This window comes from Petromyzon marinus, chromosome 30 (assembly GCF_048934315.1).
Source record: "Petromyzon marinus isolate PM22_M1 ecotype Great Lakes invasive population chromosome 30, UKy_Petmar_22M1.pri1.0, whole genome shotgun sequence".
In the NCBI taxonomy this organism is placed as follows: domain Eukaryota; kingdom Metazoa; phylum Chordata; class Hyperoartia; order Petromyzontiformes; family Petromyzontidae; genus Petromyzon; species Petromyzon marinus.
In genome coordinates, this window is record NC_133696.1 from 12,778,016 (window position 1) to 12,796,418 (window position 18,403).

General features: G+C 46.9%; 1 protein-coding gene across 10 annotated transcripts in view; it reads left to right on the top strand.

Moving 5' to 3' along the window:
* LOC116947622 (plasma membrane calcium-transporting ATPase 2-like) overlaps positions 1–18,403 on the top strand; it is a 201,589-nt gene that overhangs the window by 70,802 nt on the left and 112,384 nt on the right. For all 10 annotated transcript variants that reach the window (XM_076070760.1, XM_076070764.1, XM_076070756.1 and 7 more), the window contains one exon: positions 14,323–15,030. In XM_076070760.1, the coding sequence (XP_075926875.1) occupies positions 14,826–15,030 (205 nt within the window). In that variant the 5' untranslated portion in view covers positions 14,323–14,825. The remainder of the gene's footprint in view (positions 1–14,322; positions 15,031–18,403) is intronic.

Consider the following 18,403-nt stretch of genomic DNA (forward strand, 5'->3'; position numbering starts at 1 on the left):
GCTGTCATCTGTTACAGCTTTTCTTGTGCTGTTCGTTTGGACTTGTTGGCCCTGTGGTCAGCAACTGTGTTAAAAATAACCCCCAAGGACTTCCCCCGGGCATCTTAGTTTCATGCCGTGGGGTGGTGGAGCTCCGGTGGCGCTCGTGTGGATTGAGTCGAACTGGATGCAGCTCTGAGGCTCGCCAATGCCACCGTAAGTGTACAGAGACTCCTCTACTTACGAACGAGTTGGGTTCCAGAGGTTTGTTTGTAAGTCCATTTGTTTGTAAGTAGATGAGTCCCTGTACGTGAGTGTTGAACTTCTTTCGCACCACCGTACATAGCCAACCGTGATAATCGCAGGTGCGGGGAAGGACAATAAACTAAACACAAAAAGCAGTTCTGAATAAATTAGTTTGTCAATCTAGATGATGATTTAAAAGTACATAGCTCCAGTGGTTTTCTAATATCGGAAGGAAGAGCGTTCCAGACGACCGCAGAAGCGCATCCGAAAGCGCCGCGTGATGACCGCACTTTGTTCGATGGTTTAGCAAATAAAGCGAGGATGACCTGAATTTGCGCGATGGTGGTTTATGCTCCTAATGCTAATCATCCTGAAAAAGGCCTTCGCTGGGAGCGATATAAACAAGCGGCGTGAGCGGAACCACGGCACAGCCCTGCGCTCTTGCCTGTCTGGCGGTTGTTTCGCGCGGTGGGTTTAGCGTCTTGTCGGTGGGTTTTGAGTATGCGGTGTGTTTTGGCTGCGTGGACTAAAACGTAATCATGAAATGTGCCTCGGTTTTTTGCTTCTCGTGAGGCGTTTCCGGCGAAACACAGAGAATGCTTAGATATGCCTTTGTAAGGCTCTGTGAGTCCTGAGTGCATCAACCAAATGCTAATTATCCTAAAAAGGCCTTCGCTGGGCTCCTAGTCTTGGATGCGCCCACTGGGGCAATAAATATTATTTAATTTGGCTCTTTGAGTCTTGGGAGTTTCCACTGAACTCTCGAAGGATTCCCAAGCCACCATTATTTCAACTCGGAGTTGGCTTTTCACTTGCCCTTTTTCTGCGTACGGTGCAATGCGAACATTGATACAACAACGCACGTTCATATTCCTGTTGTAGCATGATTTTATTTTAAATGCATGCCTATATAGGTCACCATACATCAATGGGGATTACCTGTACGCAGACTAATAATAGCTACTGCTATTTTATTTCACACAAACGACAGGAGGTACAAAAACAATGTGCATGCATAATGTGCATGCATAATGTTCGTTGATTACCATATGAATAACTCAACTCGCAATGGATACCAATTGCAGTTTATATGCATGCATTAATCCCCCCCATTCGCACGTGAAGGGCTCACAAGTGACGTCATTACATCTACCCCTCTATTTAAGGAACGAAACAGGAGGATTTCTCAATAAATTTGGCTATTGCCTGATGATGCAAGTTGTAATTACTGTCGAAACGTCGTACTCAGATTGTAAATGTTATGGAATTGCTCTCCAACACACCGGTGTGCTGTACTAGTAACGAATTGGCATGTTCTGTTTACGTGACAAACCTTACTAATTGGCTGTGTTAAGTGGTGGCGGGTTTAACGACAACACTTATATTTACGCGATCTAACCCGAAAAAACCTATATTATGGATGATTGTATTGTACGATCATACGTATTCGCGTATTATTTAATATCAATTAAATCCTGGTTTAGCTATTGAGTACAGAGCATGAACGCGCCTGTTCATGACTGCCTTCGTCCATGCACGTGGAACGCACCTGACCTCGTCAGATCTCAGAAGCGAAGCAGCGTTGAGCCTGGGTGGTGCATCAGCTGGGTCACCACCGTGTGTGGCAGGGTACTACAGGGTGCTGCTGCTGCAGGCCTACGTGGCGGGCAGTGCAGCAAAGTTCACGACTGTAGTTTACTGTACTTCTCTGGCCCACGCCTTTGCTCCATAACTACATGACCGCTCATTGATCTAGCATGGTGAAGTATGGTCGTTTAACCCCCACGACCCACGAGGCGTTGGGTGGCCTTCGTCCAGCAGTGGATGGGACGCCGTTGAATGAAGGCAAGTGTGTGCCGCAGTCCACACATTGCAGTACACACCCCGCAGTGTACTGAAGTACACATACTGCAGTACACACTTGCAGTACACACACAGCAGTGTACTGCATTACACATACTGCAGTACACACTGCAGTACACACATTGCAGTACACACACCGCAGTGTACTGCATTACACATACTGCAGTACACACTGCAGTACACACTTGCAGTACACACACCGCAGTGTGTACTGCAGTACACACTGCAGTACACACTGCAGTACACATTGCAGTACACACACAGCAGTGCACACACAGCAGTGTACTGCATTACACATACTGCATTACACATACTGCAGTACACACACAGCAGTGTACTGAATTACACATACTGCAGTACACGTACTGCAGTACACACACAGCAGTGTACTGCAGTACACATACTGCAGTACACACACCGAAGTGCACACCTGCCAGATGCGTCCCACTCTGTCATTAAAATAAAAAAAATACTTTGAAATTTACATCGTCAAGGGCATTTAAGATACATTTCTAAAACAATTATAGAGCAATTAGCATGTTTTTTTTATCTTATACTGGAAATTTGTATGCAAGAACAAGTCATTCCATGCGTTGTTCTGGACTTGTTCAGATTACGACGTGCAGTGAATATTAAGTTGTAATTACATCAGAATGGCTAATTCGGCTCGGTGTGTTTTTTTTTCCGAATGTGTGGCTTACAGGATGTAAAATGTTGAGAGTTATGGAGGTGGGACCCTATGAACTTTTCAGCCATTCCTTGGGGTCTTTAGTCCGCTCCTCGTGTCAACGTCACATGTCGCAGACTCTGATTTGAATTGTAGTTCCTGACTCGCAAAAATGGTCCATGCTCGATGTTCGCATCGAACACTCTGAGCAATCCACACCACGCAGATTTTTACAATTGTTTGTGCGTGGATTACTTGGCTCAAATGTTCTACAAGTACAGTGCTGGAAACGTATGTTGGTTTTCATCGGCGTGAGCACCTGCGTTGTGGTGATATTCAGCAAGATAATAATTTTAATTGATAAAGCACCCCTTAAACAATCGTTGTCGGGACGCTATGCATGGAAAGGCGGATATAGTTCAACAGCAACCAAGGAAAGAAGAAGTGAGAAAGACGTTTGAAAATAACTAAAGAGAGGAAGCCATTTTAAACGGGTACGTTTTTAGTCGAGATTTGAAGATTTGTAAAGGGTCTCGGAAGTTCCCTGACCTCGAAGGGGCAACGAGTTCCAGAGTTGAGGTGCCGCAATTGCAAAGGCGCCATCACCATCCCCAAGTGTGAAACCTGATACCGTGGAGACAGCGAGCAATGCACATTCTGAGGACCTTAAAGATCTTGATGGAATATACGTGGCTGAAGGAGGTCATGAATGCAGGGAGGAGCAAGTCCATTTAAGGCCTTGATACTGGCGAGATAATCTTAAAATCAATACGAGTGCAGACAGTCGTGAAGATGGCAAACTCCTCATAGCATGAGCCAGCGGTTCAATTTTTGTGGGATGATAATAGCCTTCAACCCTGTGAAAAGTGTCTGCGATACCTCTGATGAATGAAAGTACTGTTGTGTGGAACTCTGTAAAAGAAAGGTTTCGCTGGTCAATAGAAGCTGGCTTATGAGCCTCGCACTCTTACACGGTTTTCATGACATTACCACATGCGCAGCGGTTTGCGGATCACAGCGGTTATTTAACCGTACTTTACCGTGCTGGTCAACGAGTGCCTATGAAGGTGGCGGAGAGCATGTTGTAAGTGGGGCAGCGAAGTACAGTTCACGGTAACGACTGTGCCACTTTTCTTCACATTCGAAAAACAAAAGTCTGCAATTACTCTCCCGCTTTCACAAGGTATCGGGGCACGGCCGTGAAGCATGTTCGTCACATGCCATTAAATCGTTTACGAGTACGAAGCGCCTCGAGGAAACTCGGGGGCCATCATTTTAAGTTAGGGAAACTCGCTGAAAGGCGTAATGGAGACATGCGCACGTTTTTGCCAGAAATCGGATGAAGTGAAACATTCATGAGCGCATGAATTGGACCATAGACGCAGAAGCAGATTAAAAGTAAACAAACCTACAGTATTTTCACATTGATATGGGGGGGGGGGTCAAAGTAAAAATTGCAGAAATATTCATGATTTCAGTGTTATTTTAGTTTAAATGTCATGTAAAAACCATGATTGAAAAAAACAAAGTTACATGTTTTTTCATATTTTAAAGATTTTTTTAAAAATGATGTTTCATTTTAACTCTATCATGGGACCTTTTTTTCCAATATCAAAGTATGAAAAATAGAATAGGGTTTCCGGTTTAACAAAGTGCACAAAATTCGTGACCTGATCCCATCTATGAAGGACAAGATTCCTGACATGCAATATCCCAGCGTCTACAAACTAAGCTGTATCTGCGGCAACAGTTACAGTGAGGGAAAAAAGTATTTGATCCCCTGCTGATTTTGTACGTTTGCCCACTGACAAAGCAATGATCAGTCTATAATTTTATTGGTAGGTTTATTTGAACAGTGAGAGACAGAATAACAACAACAAAATCCAGAAAAACGCATGTAAAAAATGTTATAAATTGATGTACATTTTAATGAGGGAAATAAGTATTTGTGACCCCCTTTCAATCAGAAATATTTCTGGCTCCCAGGTGTCTTTTATACAGGTAACGAGCTGAGATTAGAAGCACACTCTTAAAGGGAGTGCTTCTAATCTCAGCTTGTTACCTGTATAAAAGACACCTGTCCACAGAAGCAATCAATCAATCAGATTTCAAACTCTCCACCATGGCCAAGACCAAAGAGCTCTCCAAGGATGTCAGGGACACGATTGTAGACCTACACAAGGCTGGAATGGGCTACAAGACCATTGCCAAGCAGCTTGGTGAGAAGGTGACAACAGTTGGTGCGATTATTCGCAAATGGAAGAAACACAAAATAACTGTCAATCTCCCTCGGCCTGGGGCTCCATGCAAGATCTCACCTCGTGGAGTCAGTGATCATGAGAACAGTGAGGAATCAGCCCAGAACTACACGGGAGGATCTTGTCAATGATCTCAAGGCAGCTGGGTCGATAGTCACCAAGAAAACAATTGGTAACACACTACGCCGTGAAAGACTGAAATCCTGCAGCGCCCGCAAGGTCCCCCTGCTCAAGAAAGCACATACACAGGCCCGTTTGAAGTTTGCCAATGAACATCTGAATGATTCAGAGGACAACTGGATGAAAGTGTTGTGGTCAGATGAGACCAAAATGGAGCTCTTTGGCATCAACTCAACTCGCCGTGTTTGGAGGAGGAGGAATGCTGCCTATGACCCCAAGAACACCATCCCCACCGTCAAACATGGAGGTGGAAACATTATGCTTTGAGGGTGTTTTTCTGCTAAGGGGACAGGACAACTTCACCGCATCAAACGGACGATGGATGGGGCCATGTACCGTCAAATCTTGGGTGAGAACCTCCTTCCCTCAGCCAGGGCATTGAAAATGGGTCGTGGATGGGTATTCCAGCATGACAATGACCCAAAACACACGGCCAAGGCAACAAAGGAGTGGCTCAAGAAGAAGCACATTAAGGTTCTGGAGTGGCCTAGCCAGTCTCCAGACCTTAATCTCATAGAAAATCTGTGGAAGAAGCTGAAGGTTCGAGTTGCCAAACGTCAGCCTCGAAACCTTAATGACTTGGAGAAGATCTGCAAAGAGGAGTGGGACAAAATCCCTCCTGAGATGTGTGCAAACCTGGTGGCGTCTGACCTCTGTGATTGCCAACAAGGGTTTTGCCACCAAGTACTAAGTCATGTTTTGCAGAGGGGTCAAATACTTATTTCCCTCATTAAAATGCCAATCAATTTATAACATTTTTGACATGCGTTTTTCTGGATTTTGTTGTTGTTATTCTGTCTCTCACTGTTCAAATAAACCTACCATTAAAATTATAGACTGATCATTTCTTTGTCAGTGGGCAAACGTACAAAATCAGCAGGGCATCAAATACTTTTTTCCCTCTCTGTACATTGGGGAAACCAAACGACATGTCTCGGACCATGTTCGTGAACACAAGGCAGATCTGAAACACGGCAGGACCAATACTTCTGCCATAGCTGATCATTACTCTAATGCGGCTGCCTCACATGAAATTGATTTCTCTAAGACGATGGTACTTTGCAAGCCGACTGGCTATCAACAAAAATTTGTTCACAAAGCCATCGATATACAGACACAAACACAATTTCAACCGAGATGACGGTTTTAAACTCCGCAATCATTGGAAAGATGTCATCAACCACTTTGGGTCATGACTTGATTTGTGTTTCCTTGTCAACTTCTACCGTCAGCAGTGTGGATGGGTGTAGCAAGGTGCCATTCCCCCCTCCCATCTCAACCCCTCCCCCCTATCTGTCTGCTCCACCCCCTCTCTCTCTCTCTTTTTACGATCAGAGGAAAAAAGAAGGTGCTCGGTGTAGTCGGCACTTTTCTTCGTTCATCATTTCATTTTTTTTAGTTTTTTATGCTTTGCTTATTGTAACCCCCCCCCCCTTTTAAATGAAAGATTTAACAAAATATGTATTGCTCTCTTCTCCTTACCCCTTCCCTCTCTCTCTACCCCCCTCTCTGCCCCCCCTCTCTCTCTACCCCCTCTCTTCCTACTCCATGTCGCTCTCACTCTTTCGCTCGCTCTCTCTCTCTCTCTCGCTCTCCCTCTCTCGCTCTCCCTCTCGCTCTACCTCTCGCTCTACCTCTCTCTCCCCCTGTCTCTCGCGCAACCCTTTCCCCCGCCCACTCACTCTGGAGCCCTTATAAGCGGCTACATTTTGATGCTTGCCCCCTCTTTTCTCTCCACCTGATTAAGACCACTTGTGTTGCGATCGAAACGTCGTGGCTTTTTTGCTTTTAATTTAGATTTTTGTTTTCTATCTATGTGACTTTACCGAAAGAACCAAGAATAAAGGGTTTCCCCTTTCTGGCAATAAAACAGGTGTTAAGATGTTCAAACACCAACTATACCTTTTTGCAGGTCATCAAGTCTGCATTAACCACACATATCTGTGGCAAAACATGCAAACAAACCATGCTTTGATAATATATACAGTAGTGTCATTCTACTACACTACATATGCATAGTATTTGAGACTGATTGGCCTACACCAAAGACAGCCTTCTTTATGGCCTCGTCTCACCCGTGAATATACACAATGCAAAGAGCATTTATAGAGTTATCTGGTCAAGTACTTGTGGTTAATGCAGGTATGGGGGCTGTAGGCAGGTGTCACAGGGGTCTTGTCGGGCCGTGACACTCTGCGGGAACCCAACAGGACACGTGACCAGATAAAGGGGGGCCAGGGGGCCCAGGGGGGTCACGTGGTTGGGGTTCGGGCTTTCCTTAAGGATCAGGAAGGGGGCGTGGCCTGGGGCGGAGCCGGCCATGCCAGAGTGGTTATAAGCTTGGTGTGGATGGAGAGCGGGGCTGTTCTGTGTTGTTCTGCTGGGTCATCTCTGGGATGAAGCTCTCCTGTCTCCGCTAGTGGACCAGGCAGCATGTTGGGCTGTCTTGGTCCAGTGATGTAGTACCCCCGTGGGTTAGCTAAGTTCGGAACGGTGGCTACCACCTTAAATCGTTATGTTAAGTGTTACCTGTTGTGTTAGCTAATAAATAGTGTTGCCTCCAAAGTCCAGTGTGCGCCTGAATTTAACCCACTACACATTAATTATCAGAGCAGGTTTGTTTGCACGTTCACCACAAGTACTTGTGGTTAATGCAGGCTTGATTCCTTGCAAAAGGTGTTTGAACATTTTAACACCTGCTGTTTTATTGCCAGAATAAGTTTAAAACTTATTTTTCCTTTTCATACCCTGTTAACTGTTTTTTTGTTCATGTGGGATGTGAGAGGACCGAACAATGGGAACTCGAGAATAGGCAACCACGTGAGCAGGCTGGGGTTCGACAAAAAAGTTGTTTCCACCACGAGCATCCGCCCAGTGCACCATCAAGTTGGGATTTAGAGAAGAGCCGAGCGAGGCCATAAATGCCTCGCTCGGCTCTCCGATACTCAAATGGATTCGCATCACAGGCCGCAGGGTCGCGAGGCTCGTGGTGAATGGATTATTAGATTTAGCTTGTGGTAGATGCAGCTTCCGCTCGTGGCCCACAGGTAACACGTGGACCGGTATTGCACAGCACGGAGGGAAACCTCGCAGAGACGGACTAATTGTGGGCCCTTATGGTTATATATGGGGGGTGTCCAGCATGTTGTACGTAATTAAATAATTATGTTTTACTACGTTTGTATGACATTTACACGCAGTTAACACATTGAGAATCCTTTTAACAATTGGTAACTCAATGATACTGAACTAAATATTTACAAATGAACATATGAAATGTACATTAAGGCAAACGTTATTTTTAGTCGTTTCATGAAGCCTTCCGGCTTATCCAGCATTCCGGCTTTGAGAGCTTTTACTGGAACCGAATCAATAAAATGTTGATGGTGACACAACATGCCATTGAACACATCATGAGACCCTCGCGACCATGCGAGCCGCGTGAGCATTCCATTCGCTCGTAAGAGATTCACGAGCGCATTCCGCAATTCAATCATCCACGTCGTCCGCTCCATGGTGGACGTTGAAGACCCCGTGACGTCATTCGCAAGAGTCGGCCACTGTACACTGGCGTGGGGGTCCACGCTTGCCAGATTTGAGCAATTACCCGCCAAAATTACTAATTTCGAGATTATACACAGCAGCAATGATCGCCCCCTACTGATTGACTAAATGCCCCAGGTCACTATTGCAAATGAGACTCACCCGCGTCTTTCACGTTCTCACCTGGCTACGCAAAATCCACTGGAAGAGAGCCGAGCTCAACAAGGCCGCGGTGTCACTCGGCACGGACCGGGCGTCGCATGAGCCAGTGGGCCAGAGGGTGCTCAGAGGTAGCTCTGCAATATCCACTTCCGTGGGCTGTTCTCCCACCACGATTCGGTGCTGCTGTGTGAGAGATCCGTGCTGTGACACCGATGGCGAGATCGGGGACACAATTTGGGGGGGGGTGGGGGGATCTGGTTAAAAAAGCTGCACTTGATCTCATCAACATTCATGAGATGCACACATGCATGGCGTCGTGGGTGTCAACGCGAGGCGTAGCCTTTAAAGTTCCGTACGCGTGCGCGCACATGGTGCTTTGCAGGTGCCTGAGATTTCGAGAGCCAGCCTAACGTGCCGCACGATTGGGATTCGTTTATCGTGTTCAAGACGTGGGGGAGATTTGCCGGGCTGAGCCGGACGTGCCCGGCACGCGACGCTCCGCGCTATGAGAGCCCCCAGATTGCCCGCAATGGCTGGGCCTCAGCTTCGGCGTTGGGTGCACCGAGGGTGTCCGCCTCCGCGAGTTCCCAATGAGGATTTTGAGTCTCGTTCTGGGGTGCGGTCGTTTGTTATTTCTTTCCGCAGGTTGTATAATTCAGAGACGCGTTTTAGTCCTTTGCAGATAGACTGCAAGCCACCGTTGGTCATTGTGTGTCCAGTATAATCGTAGTTAGTTTAACACCTAGTAGTAGACTTTCACGACCAATATTATCCACAATAGGAGTTTTTTTGGGCTAGATCACGTAAATATAAATGTGTCATTAAACCTGCCACCACCTGACACAGCCAATTTGTAAGATTTGTTACGTAAACAAAATGTGCCAATTCGTTACTAGTTCAGCACACCGGTGTACCCACGGTGTGCTGTACTAGTAACTAATTGGCAGATTTGGTTCATGTGACAAACCTTACTACATGGCTGTGTCAGGTGGTGGCGGGTTTAACGACACATTTATATTTACGCGATCTAACCCAAAAAACTTCTATTGTATGTGATCTTTATTGTTTGTCAGTTACGGTACAGTAATACCCGGAGTTATGTCTCCCCCTTTTAAGTTGTTCGCAAATACGTCGTCACTTTATTAGTAACTCCGCCACCTTATAATTTGCCGTCGCCTCAACCCCACACACTCACATCGCTGACAGCATAGTCGTCCGTCCTTTCTCGTTATCCGTCGCCTCTCAGCCTTCGTGCCTTCACCACCGTACCCTGTAAAACACTTTGATTGACGTCATTTACGAAATTCGTCATTGCACCTTTCCGAAATGCATCCCCGACGTAAACCGGCGTATCGTATGTAATTGCGCTGCTTGGGGCATGATTGGACAATGCCCCACACCGTTGTTTCACTTGGGGCGTGAGCTGCCAAAGTTTTACAATTACCACCTCACTGCACGACATTGGCCGCTCCACTGTCTTGCCACCCTCTGCGCGCAAAAAGAAAAAAAACGTTGATACCCAATTTTACGCTGCTTCCTTTCTCGTGAATTTTTGAATATTTTTAACGGCTATTAAATTGTCATCATTGATTTCAGCAGTTTTGCCGAGCATGTTTCTTAGCAGTGTATTATTGCGATTGATAAATCATTCAGATTACACAAGCTTGTATTGGATACAAGACTAATTCGCCCGTAGATGCATTGTGGCAGGTTAGTGCTTGGCGCATCTGCCGTTCAGCCACTTGGCATTCACTCAGTCATTAGGGTCCTCCTGCTGGTCGTTAATTTTCAGCGGGGCATTAACATCGCCGCAGTGTGGATATTAAAGGCCGCATGACATCCTCCCGCAATGATAGGCCATTGTGACCCACTGTCACTGCCACTGCTCACATTCCAAAGCACTGCGTCTGCAGTTAAAATGCAGCAACTGAATTACAGAAGCCTACATTTGCAGAGAGGGTTAATAGCATGATCATGTCCTTGCAAATCTGCTGGCAAATAAGGAAATACGATGTGTTTTTTTCTCCAGAATCCAAGTCTTAAATGTCTGATATCAGCTCTTGCTTGTACACAGTTTATTGGTACGCCAGGAAGTAGATCTTAACGCGTAGATTTTTTGCAATCAATATTATGGTCGATACATTATTTTAGGGTTGGGCCATATAACAAAAAAACTACGGTGAACCAGGAAGTTGATCGCTTGCCTCTGCGTTGGCTGTGGCAGCGTTGGCTATGCCATTGGCTGTGGCGTGGGCTGTGATGTTTGCTGTGCCGTGGGTTGTGGCAGGATAGCTTACTCGAGGAAGTACATGGGTTGCGGTCTGAACTTGATAACAGACTATTTGCTACACGTTCTATCGGACACATTTCTATATTAGTACTCCTTTGTAATTACAAATGGGCACGTTACCACGTCATCCAAAGGGGACTGATGCTCACCGTCGCAGTATTTTTATCACGGAAAACGCAACTAACATTTTTTACTGGCTTATCAGCACACTCCCTGCAAACGCTACAACGGCGTAATCGGCGCGCACTTACTCTGCCACTGCATTTGGGCGATGTCACCAGGTCGCCTGTTTCGGACGAGAGGCATTGTTCGTTAAGTAGTGACGCATAAGAAAGATTTGAAAATAAGTCCAAACGCGTATCCACGATGGCGTCACCCCCATGATGATTGCGGATCTGAGAAGTTCCACTCTGCATTGCGTTTGAAAGCAGCGGTGCCCAAAACCAGTGTGGGTCAACTCACACTAACGGGTCATGAGGCGTGCTTTTTCGTTCACACGTGTTGGCACGTATTGCTCACGTGTTCATGCGTTGCATTCGCGTTCAAGTTATTGGAGGAACAAACACATAAGAGGTGGCTTTCACTCAAGATCATCTCTCATGTCGCCATTGACAGTGATTGTGAAATAACGTGCTCTGCTTTCTATTTGACTCGCCCATACTGGGCATCTGTGAAAAAGAGCTTCATAGCTCATTGGATTCCTCCCGCAGTCTAAATAAAGATACTGATTCTGTACTCTTTGGTTCTATTGGGTAAAGTCACGTAGGTAAAAAATAAAATAACAATAATCACGACGTTTCGGCCACAACACAAAGCGGCCTTCATCAGGTGAAGGGACGAGACTGTCTGGAGGACAGCGCTGGAGTGAAAAAAGCCACGCTCAGATCACGACCTTTAAGCTGTGTGAGAAGAAACAAAGCGCCTTGACAAAGGAATTAGCATATAATTTAGCATTGAAATGGCTCATTGAAATAGCTAAGTTAAAGTATACACATCCGCAGAGGCACCCCTTGACAAAGGAATTAGCATAGAATTTAGCATTGAAATAGCTGAGTGATTAGCTTGTAACTGGTCACAGAAATAGCTATGTTAAAGTCATAGCATATACATTCACCGAGGCACCTAGTACAAATTAAACAGGATAATTTAGCGAAACACAACCACGCTCAGACCGCGGACCTTTAAACTGTGTGCGAGCAAACAAGGTGTCCTGACAAAGAAATTAGCATAAAAATTAGCATTTGATTGGCCGATTTTAGAAAAGAGGTGGTGTACGTGCCGGTGGACTTGCCGTTTGGCGCTGGGGGGGGGGGGGGAGGGGGAGTTTACCTATTGATGGTGTGAAAAGGGAATTTATAAGAGCTGTGAAAGTTTGTGGTACCACTACTTGAAAAATATACTGTACCATTGAAATTAGTTTAATGTTTAGTTCGATTTAGAACATCTTTCCAATGGTTGCTTAATTTGAAACCATCTTCTCGGTTGAAATTGTGTCTGTGTTTGTAGATCTGAATTGCCTCGTGGACAAATCTCTGATAAAAACCCGTGGGTTTGCAAAGTTTCTCAACCTACTAATCACTCAGCTATTTCAATGCTAAATTCTATGCTAATTCCTTTGCCAAGGGGTGCCTCTGCGGATGTGTATACTTTAACTTAGCTATTTCAATGAGCCATTTCAATGCTAAATTTAATGCTAATTCCTTTGTCAAGGCGCTTTGTTTCTTCTCACACAGCTTAAAGGTCGTGATCTGAGCGTGGCTTTTTTCACTCCAGCGTTGTCCTCCAGACAGTCTCGTCCCTTCACCTGATGAAGGTCGCTTGTGTTGTGGCCGAAACGTCGTGTTTTTTGTTATTTTATTTTTTTACCTACGTGATTTTACCCAATAGAACCAAAGAGTATGGATCCTAGCAGTCACGAAAGCTTTAAATCTAGAATACTGATTCTGCTTTTGCTCTGATTTCTATTTACTTCAATGCTGAACTTGGGGTTTTTTCTTCACGTTATTTATATTGTCGTTTTGGTAACGCAGGACAGTCACTCTTGCGGACGAGACTCGTCCTGGTCTCTCGAGTTTCTCAACCTGCTTGCCACAAACTACATCTGAGTCCTGACGAGCTGTGCAAGCATTTTTTTGATTGAGCGTGGCATTCATGAAACCGACGTGGGGGTGGGGGGGGGAGCAGTGGCTGGTCTGCGAGCGAAAGGTGGCCGTTTGTTGAGACCGAGCAAGGAGGCCATGCCTTGGGTGAAAAGAAACACGGCATCAACGTAGGAACACTCCCCCCCCCCCGCCCGGCGTCAGCCTGCAACAGCAAACGGGGTCATCGTGTAGTGAGCGGAGTAAAGTGCGCATCTTAACCTCATTTGGCTGGGTTCTGTAAAAGCGCACAAATCAAAGCGGAGTCTCCCTCAAAATTCGGACTGCATTGAATTATACACCCACGTGCAAATTATAAATAAATGTGGAACCATACGTACCTCCGAGCCGGTCCCTACAAGGCGCCCTCATCGCGCTCTAGTAATGTGAATGGAGCTCAGCATTTGAGATGCATTATTACATTAAGTCATGACGACGCCCTTTCCAGAGTGTAAACACACACATGCCGTACATGGTGCGCTTTGCATTTGTGTGCGCCCTTTATTGCACGGCGTATATACTCATCACACCGTGATGAATAAATAATTCACGGTTCTTTTTCCGATCGACCGGTTGGTCGAAAGCCTCCCCATGCGGTGTCAGTCGTTGGTCAGCGCAGGTTTGTGAAGGAAGGTGGCCATGGCTTTGGGTTAAAGTTTGGGCTTGCTGGATTCCATAACGGATCGTGGGATCTGCTGCCCTTCCCCCCTCCCCCCCCCCCCCCCCCCCCATTGGTGTGGGGCGGCCGAGCCGCGTCATAAATAAAAAGAAATAACGTTGCACGTAATATGTCGCGACAATTTATTGATATTTTGGACGTTGTAATGGCCTTTATTAGTCTGAGAGCACAAATTTTCGAATGCTATAAATGGATCCTTGTCAGACTTGCTGCTTCGCACGGCCGGGTTTTTGAAGCGCAGGTTGACCACTTTCTGTCCGCCTTGTTGTCGTTCCAACGTGGCGCTCCGCCATCCTTTCCCTCGCTGTCGATCGCAGGGACCACTTCCGGCTGATGCTGCTGGGGAAAGCGAGCGACAAAGCAACCACGGACACCGGCGACATGGATGGAGGCCATGTATGGAATTATGTGCCGAGTGTCTGCCAGCTGTGAGGAGCCAGACATCTTGGATTTCTTCTGGAACTGTTCGGCGTCGGGGCGGCCACTGTGGCGGATCGACTGTGTTCACTCTCCCCTTCACATGGAGTCGTGCTTGTCACGAATCCGGTTGTGAATAGTCCCCACCTGACTGCCCCCTCTCGGATAGTCACAAATATCTTTTAAAATCACATTTAATAGTATAAAAAAACTAACTGATTGCTCTTTTGTTGGAAACATAACATTAGTAAAATTTGACACTTTCCCAAGTGTTTATTTTTACAATGTTGACACCTGACGTTGCGTAAGGAAATTTCGGAATCCGTTCTCAATTGGTCCGAATCTCCTTCCTGCGACAAGACAAAAGTCGTGGTTCCCTCCCGGGACACGTGACAGCGGAACGATGGGAGACATGGCGAACAGCACGGTGGATTTTCTGCCTAAGAGCCCTCGCTCGGAGGCGAACCACGACAGCGATTTTGGGTGCTCCCTGCCGGAGCTGCGGGGCCTCATGGAGCTGCGTGGGGCCGAGGCGCTGTGCAAGCTGCAGGACTCCTACGGCGACGTCTACGGCCTCTGCAAAAGGCTCAAGACCTCGCCCACTGAAGGTGAGGAGCGGTGGTGGGGGGAATGCGCGGTGGAGCCCCGGGCGCTCTGCCTGGCTCGCGGCGAGTGCCACCAGTTATTTTCCTGTGGTAGCGGGCGCTGGCCCTCGAAGGCTCTGACGGAAAGGTTTCCCACCCTGAAATCGCTCACTGGCGCCGCTGCTGGCTGGGCAATGGGGGGGGGGGGGGCTCCCTTAGAGGCGTGCTCCAGGGAACTCCCCCTCCCCCCTCCCAATAAGCACAGTTGGCTTCGTGCAGTGCAAAATAAGTTCAACGTAAATAAGTAGAGGTGTATTTGGCCTACTCTTCCTCGTCTGGCCAGGCTTCTCGGGAAGAGATGAGGCTACCCACGCTTCTTTAGCCCACCAGACGGGACCTGACGATCGACTCACCGTGGCGAACCCATTCGTGCCGCCGGCTGGACAGAGGAAGTGACGGGGATGTACGATATTTGTCCCCTGTGGCGCCAGGAGATAGGATCAAACCGGTGACCCCTGGATTGCATGTCCAGTGCGATAAACTGTTAAACTATTACACCGTGGCAGGATCGCCGGCCCTGACTTCGCAATTTAATTATTTCAATTCCGAGCGAGTTGTGTCATCGTTTGCTTTCATTCAAGCCAAATCTTCTCTTTCCTTGTATGTAGTCTTGCTTTGACACCCATGACGTTTTTTGCCCACTAACTCGGGAGCCTCAAGCGTCCTTTAGAGTCATCCTGGCTCTGTTTTTTTCCTCTCCAAATCACGCACATTTGCGTTTTAGGGTAATGTTTTTATGCCGAACATTTTTATCTGCCTTTGTAGTCGCAACATAAATAAGCAGACAATACACCTCCGCATATTTGGCCCTCCACGACACAAGAACACTCCGGATCGGTTTTGACAGTGTCTCATCAATGTAATTGTGATACTGTATTGTGACCTTTGTAGTTCACAGCAGCAGCCTCTTCTGCAGAGGTAGGCCAAGAAATTGCTTGCTGGCTGGGTGGCATACGTGATCGGAATTCCCAAACACCCTTTCCTAGTTGGCTATCCGCAGATCCTCACATCGTAATATTTTATCACTTGCCTACTGCCATGCTCCTACAGCGGACAGCATGTACACAAGTGAAGTCACGTGTTTTTTTAAAGTATAATATTCCTGTGGCTGCGTGTGATGACGCGGGCAGAGGCAGTGCAGCGAACATTCTAGTGAGCCAATGAGGGAGCATTGCCGCCTGTTGCGGATCCGACGTCTGCGATCGTTACGGCTCCGGAGATCAGAACGAGGGGTCGCTTTGAAGCGGCTTCATCAGGTACAATCATCGTCGTCAAAAGTTTGAAGCGATTTAGGACTGGAATACTCCTTTGTGGTTTATGGTTATTTGTTAGTTTCTTGTTAGTTTTTTTCTTTCTCATACAAATCTATAAGGGTCTGCAGTTGAGATGATGTTGGGTTACTTGGAACCGTGGATGAGCTCATCTTAGATGTGAGGGATTCGCGCCTCAGAGTGTTTAAATATACATAAAATATACTTCCACATGCATACATTATACATTAGATACAACGCGGCTTGGATTAATCAGGTGTATAAATGCGACGGGATCTCAAGATACGGTCCTGACAGGGCTTTTGAAGGGAGGATCGGTTTTTTGAAGTCACCATTTTTTTGGTTGAGGCAGGAGGGGGGGGCTATCGTGCAGATAGGCTTCGTGGCGTTGACTGCAGCGTTGGCTGTGGCAGCTTTGGCTATGCCATTGGCTGTGGCATAGGCTGTGGCTGCGTTGGTTGTGGCATGGGCTGTGGCTGCGTTGGCTGTGGCTGCGTTGGCTGTGGCAGCGTTGGCTGTGGATGAACACCCCTCGATGGAGGAGGGGAGCGGCAAGCATCTCCACAGTGCCCCACACCCCAGCGCGGTGAATACTCGGCAGCAGATGCTGTCACGGAGCAGGGGTCTTCTGTGTGTGTGCATCGTTTAAGTCGTGGGATTGGGCTTATGTGCCCTTGTTTTTTGTGAATCACTTTATCTAGTAGGGACAGGGGGAGTCCACACTTATTGCCGCTGCTAGTGTCAGGGAATTCTCGGGGGTGTCGGAAGCTCTGGGCGAAGATGACGTTTCAGCATTGACGTTGTTCATGCAGTGCCGGGAGGGTTACACTTAAAATTAATCAATTTCCGATTTCTAATATTGATATTGAGGTTTTTGAAATAATATTTACTTTAGTGTACAGATTCCCCCCACCCCCACAGTGTGTTTCAGTCATGCTATCGGCATCGTGTTATGAGATGAATCCTTTTGGAATTCCCTCACACAAGCGTGCCCTAGGTGTCAGAGAATGGGCCTACAGGGAAGGCTTTTTCGCGAGAGGCTTCTCACAAACTGAATCTTCCGAATAGCCACATTGAGGGAGCTCTCTATCCCACTCACTCTACTCTGCGGTTGTTACGTGACAAACCGATGTTCGCAATCTCGTCAAATCTACATACTTAGTCAATTCTAGTGAAAAGCAAATGTGTCATGTCTTGCGTGCAATTATTGGTGGAAGGGCCTAGCCAATGAGCAATGCTGGAGGGGCGCAGTTTAATCACTGCCTTCCAAACCCGGATTGGAAGTGGAAGCTCAGCAGTGCTGGCTCAGCGCTCTGACCTCGGAGCCATCCGGCACCTCCGCTTTTAGAACTAATCTAATATAATCGTGTCTTCGGTATTTTCAAAGCAACATAATGGGATTGCTCGATTTCCTTTAAATTAGCGTGTGTGTGTGTTGGTTGTAACCTTGGACTGAACAGCACTTCTGCTTTGTACATTTAGATCATGTTTTTCGGCCCCTGTACAGTGCAGCATGTGCATTGGCGGCTGCTCACCTCACTTTTAACCCAAACTGCCGACTTGTTAGTTCCCCCCTCCCTCACACTTAATTGTGTTTGGAAACATTTTTAAATCTATAAAATAAAAGTTATCATCCAGAGCGATCGACCTGTGCGTGCTAAATAAGGGTAATCAGATTACGCACTGTTACCCCTTTCTGCCTCGGCAATCCGATTATCTTAATCTGTCACTTGTAATGTGCTGCCGCGCGTCGCTCAGCGTCGTCTCGCCCTCATGGCTCGATGGGACGTTGGGCGGTCCGCACTTTCTGTCCGCCGTGCGAGTGGCGGAGTTGGTGAGCGAGGAGCAGCTCCGATCTATCGGCGTGCTCCGGTGCTTCTGGTTGAAAGTGGCCCTGAGTCGGTGACATTGGTCGGCGTTTTGGAAATCGCCTCAGAGTCTTTTAGGATCAGAATCATTATCTATCCCTGGAGAAATCCGATGAGCTATGAAGCTATTTTTTTTACAGATGTCCATTAGGTGGCGGGTCAGAAAGTTACAACAACAAATGACACAAACATAGCAGG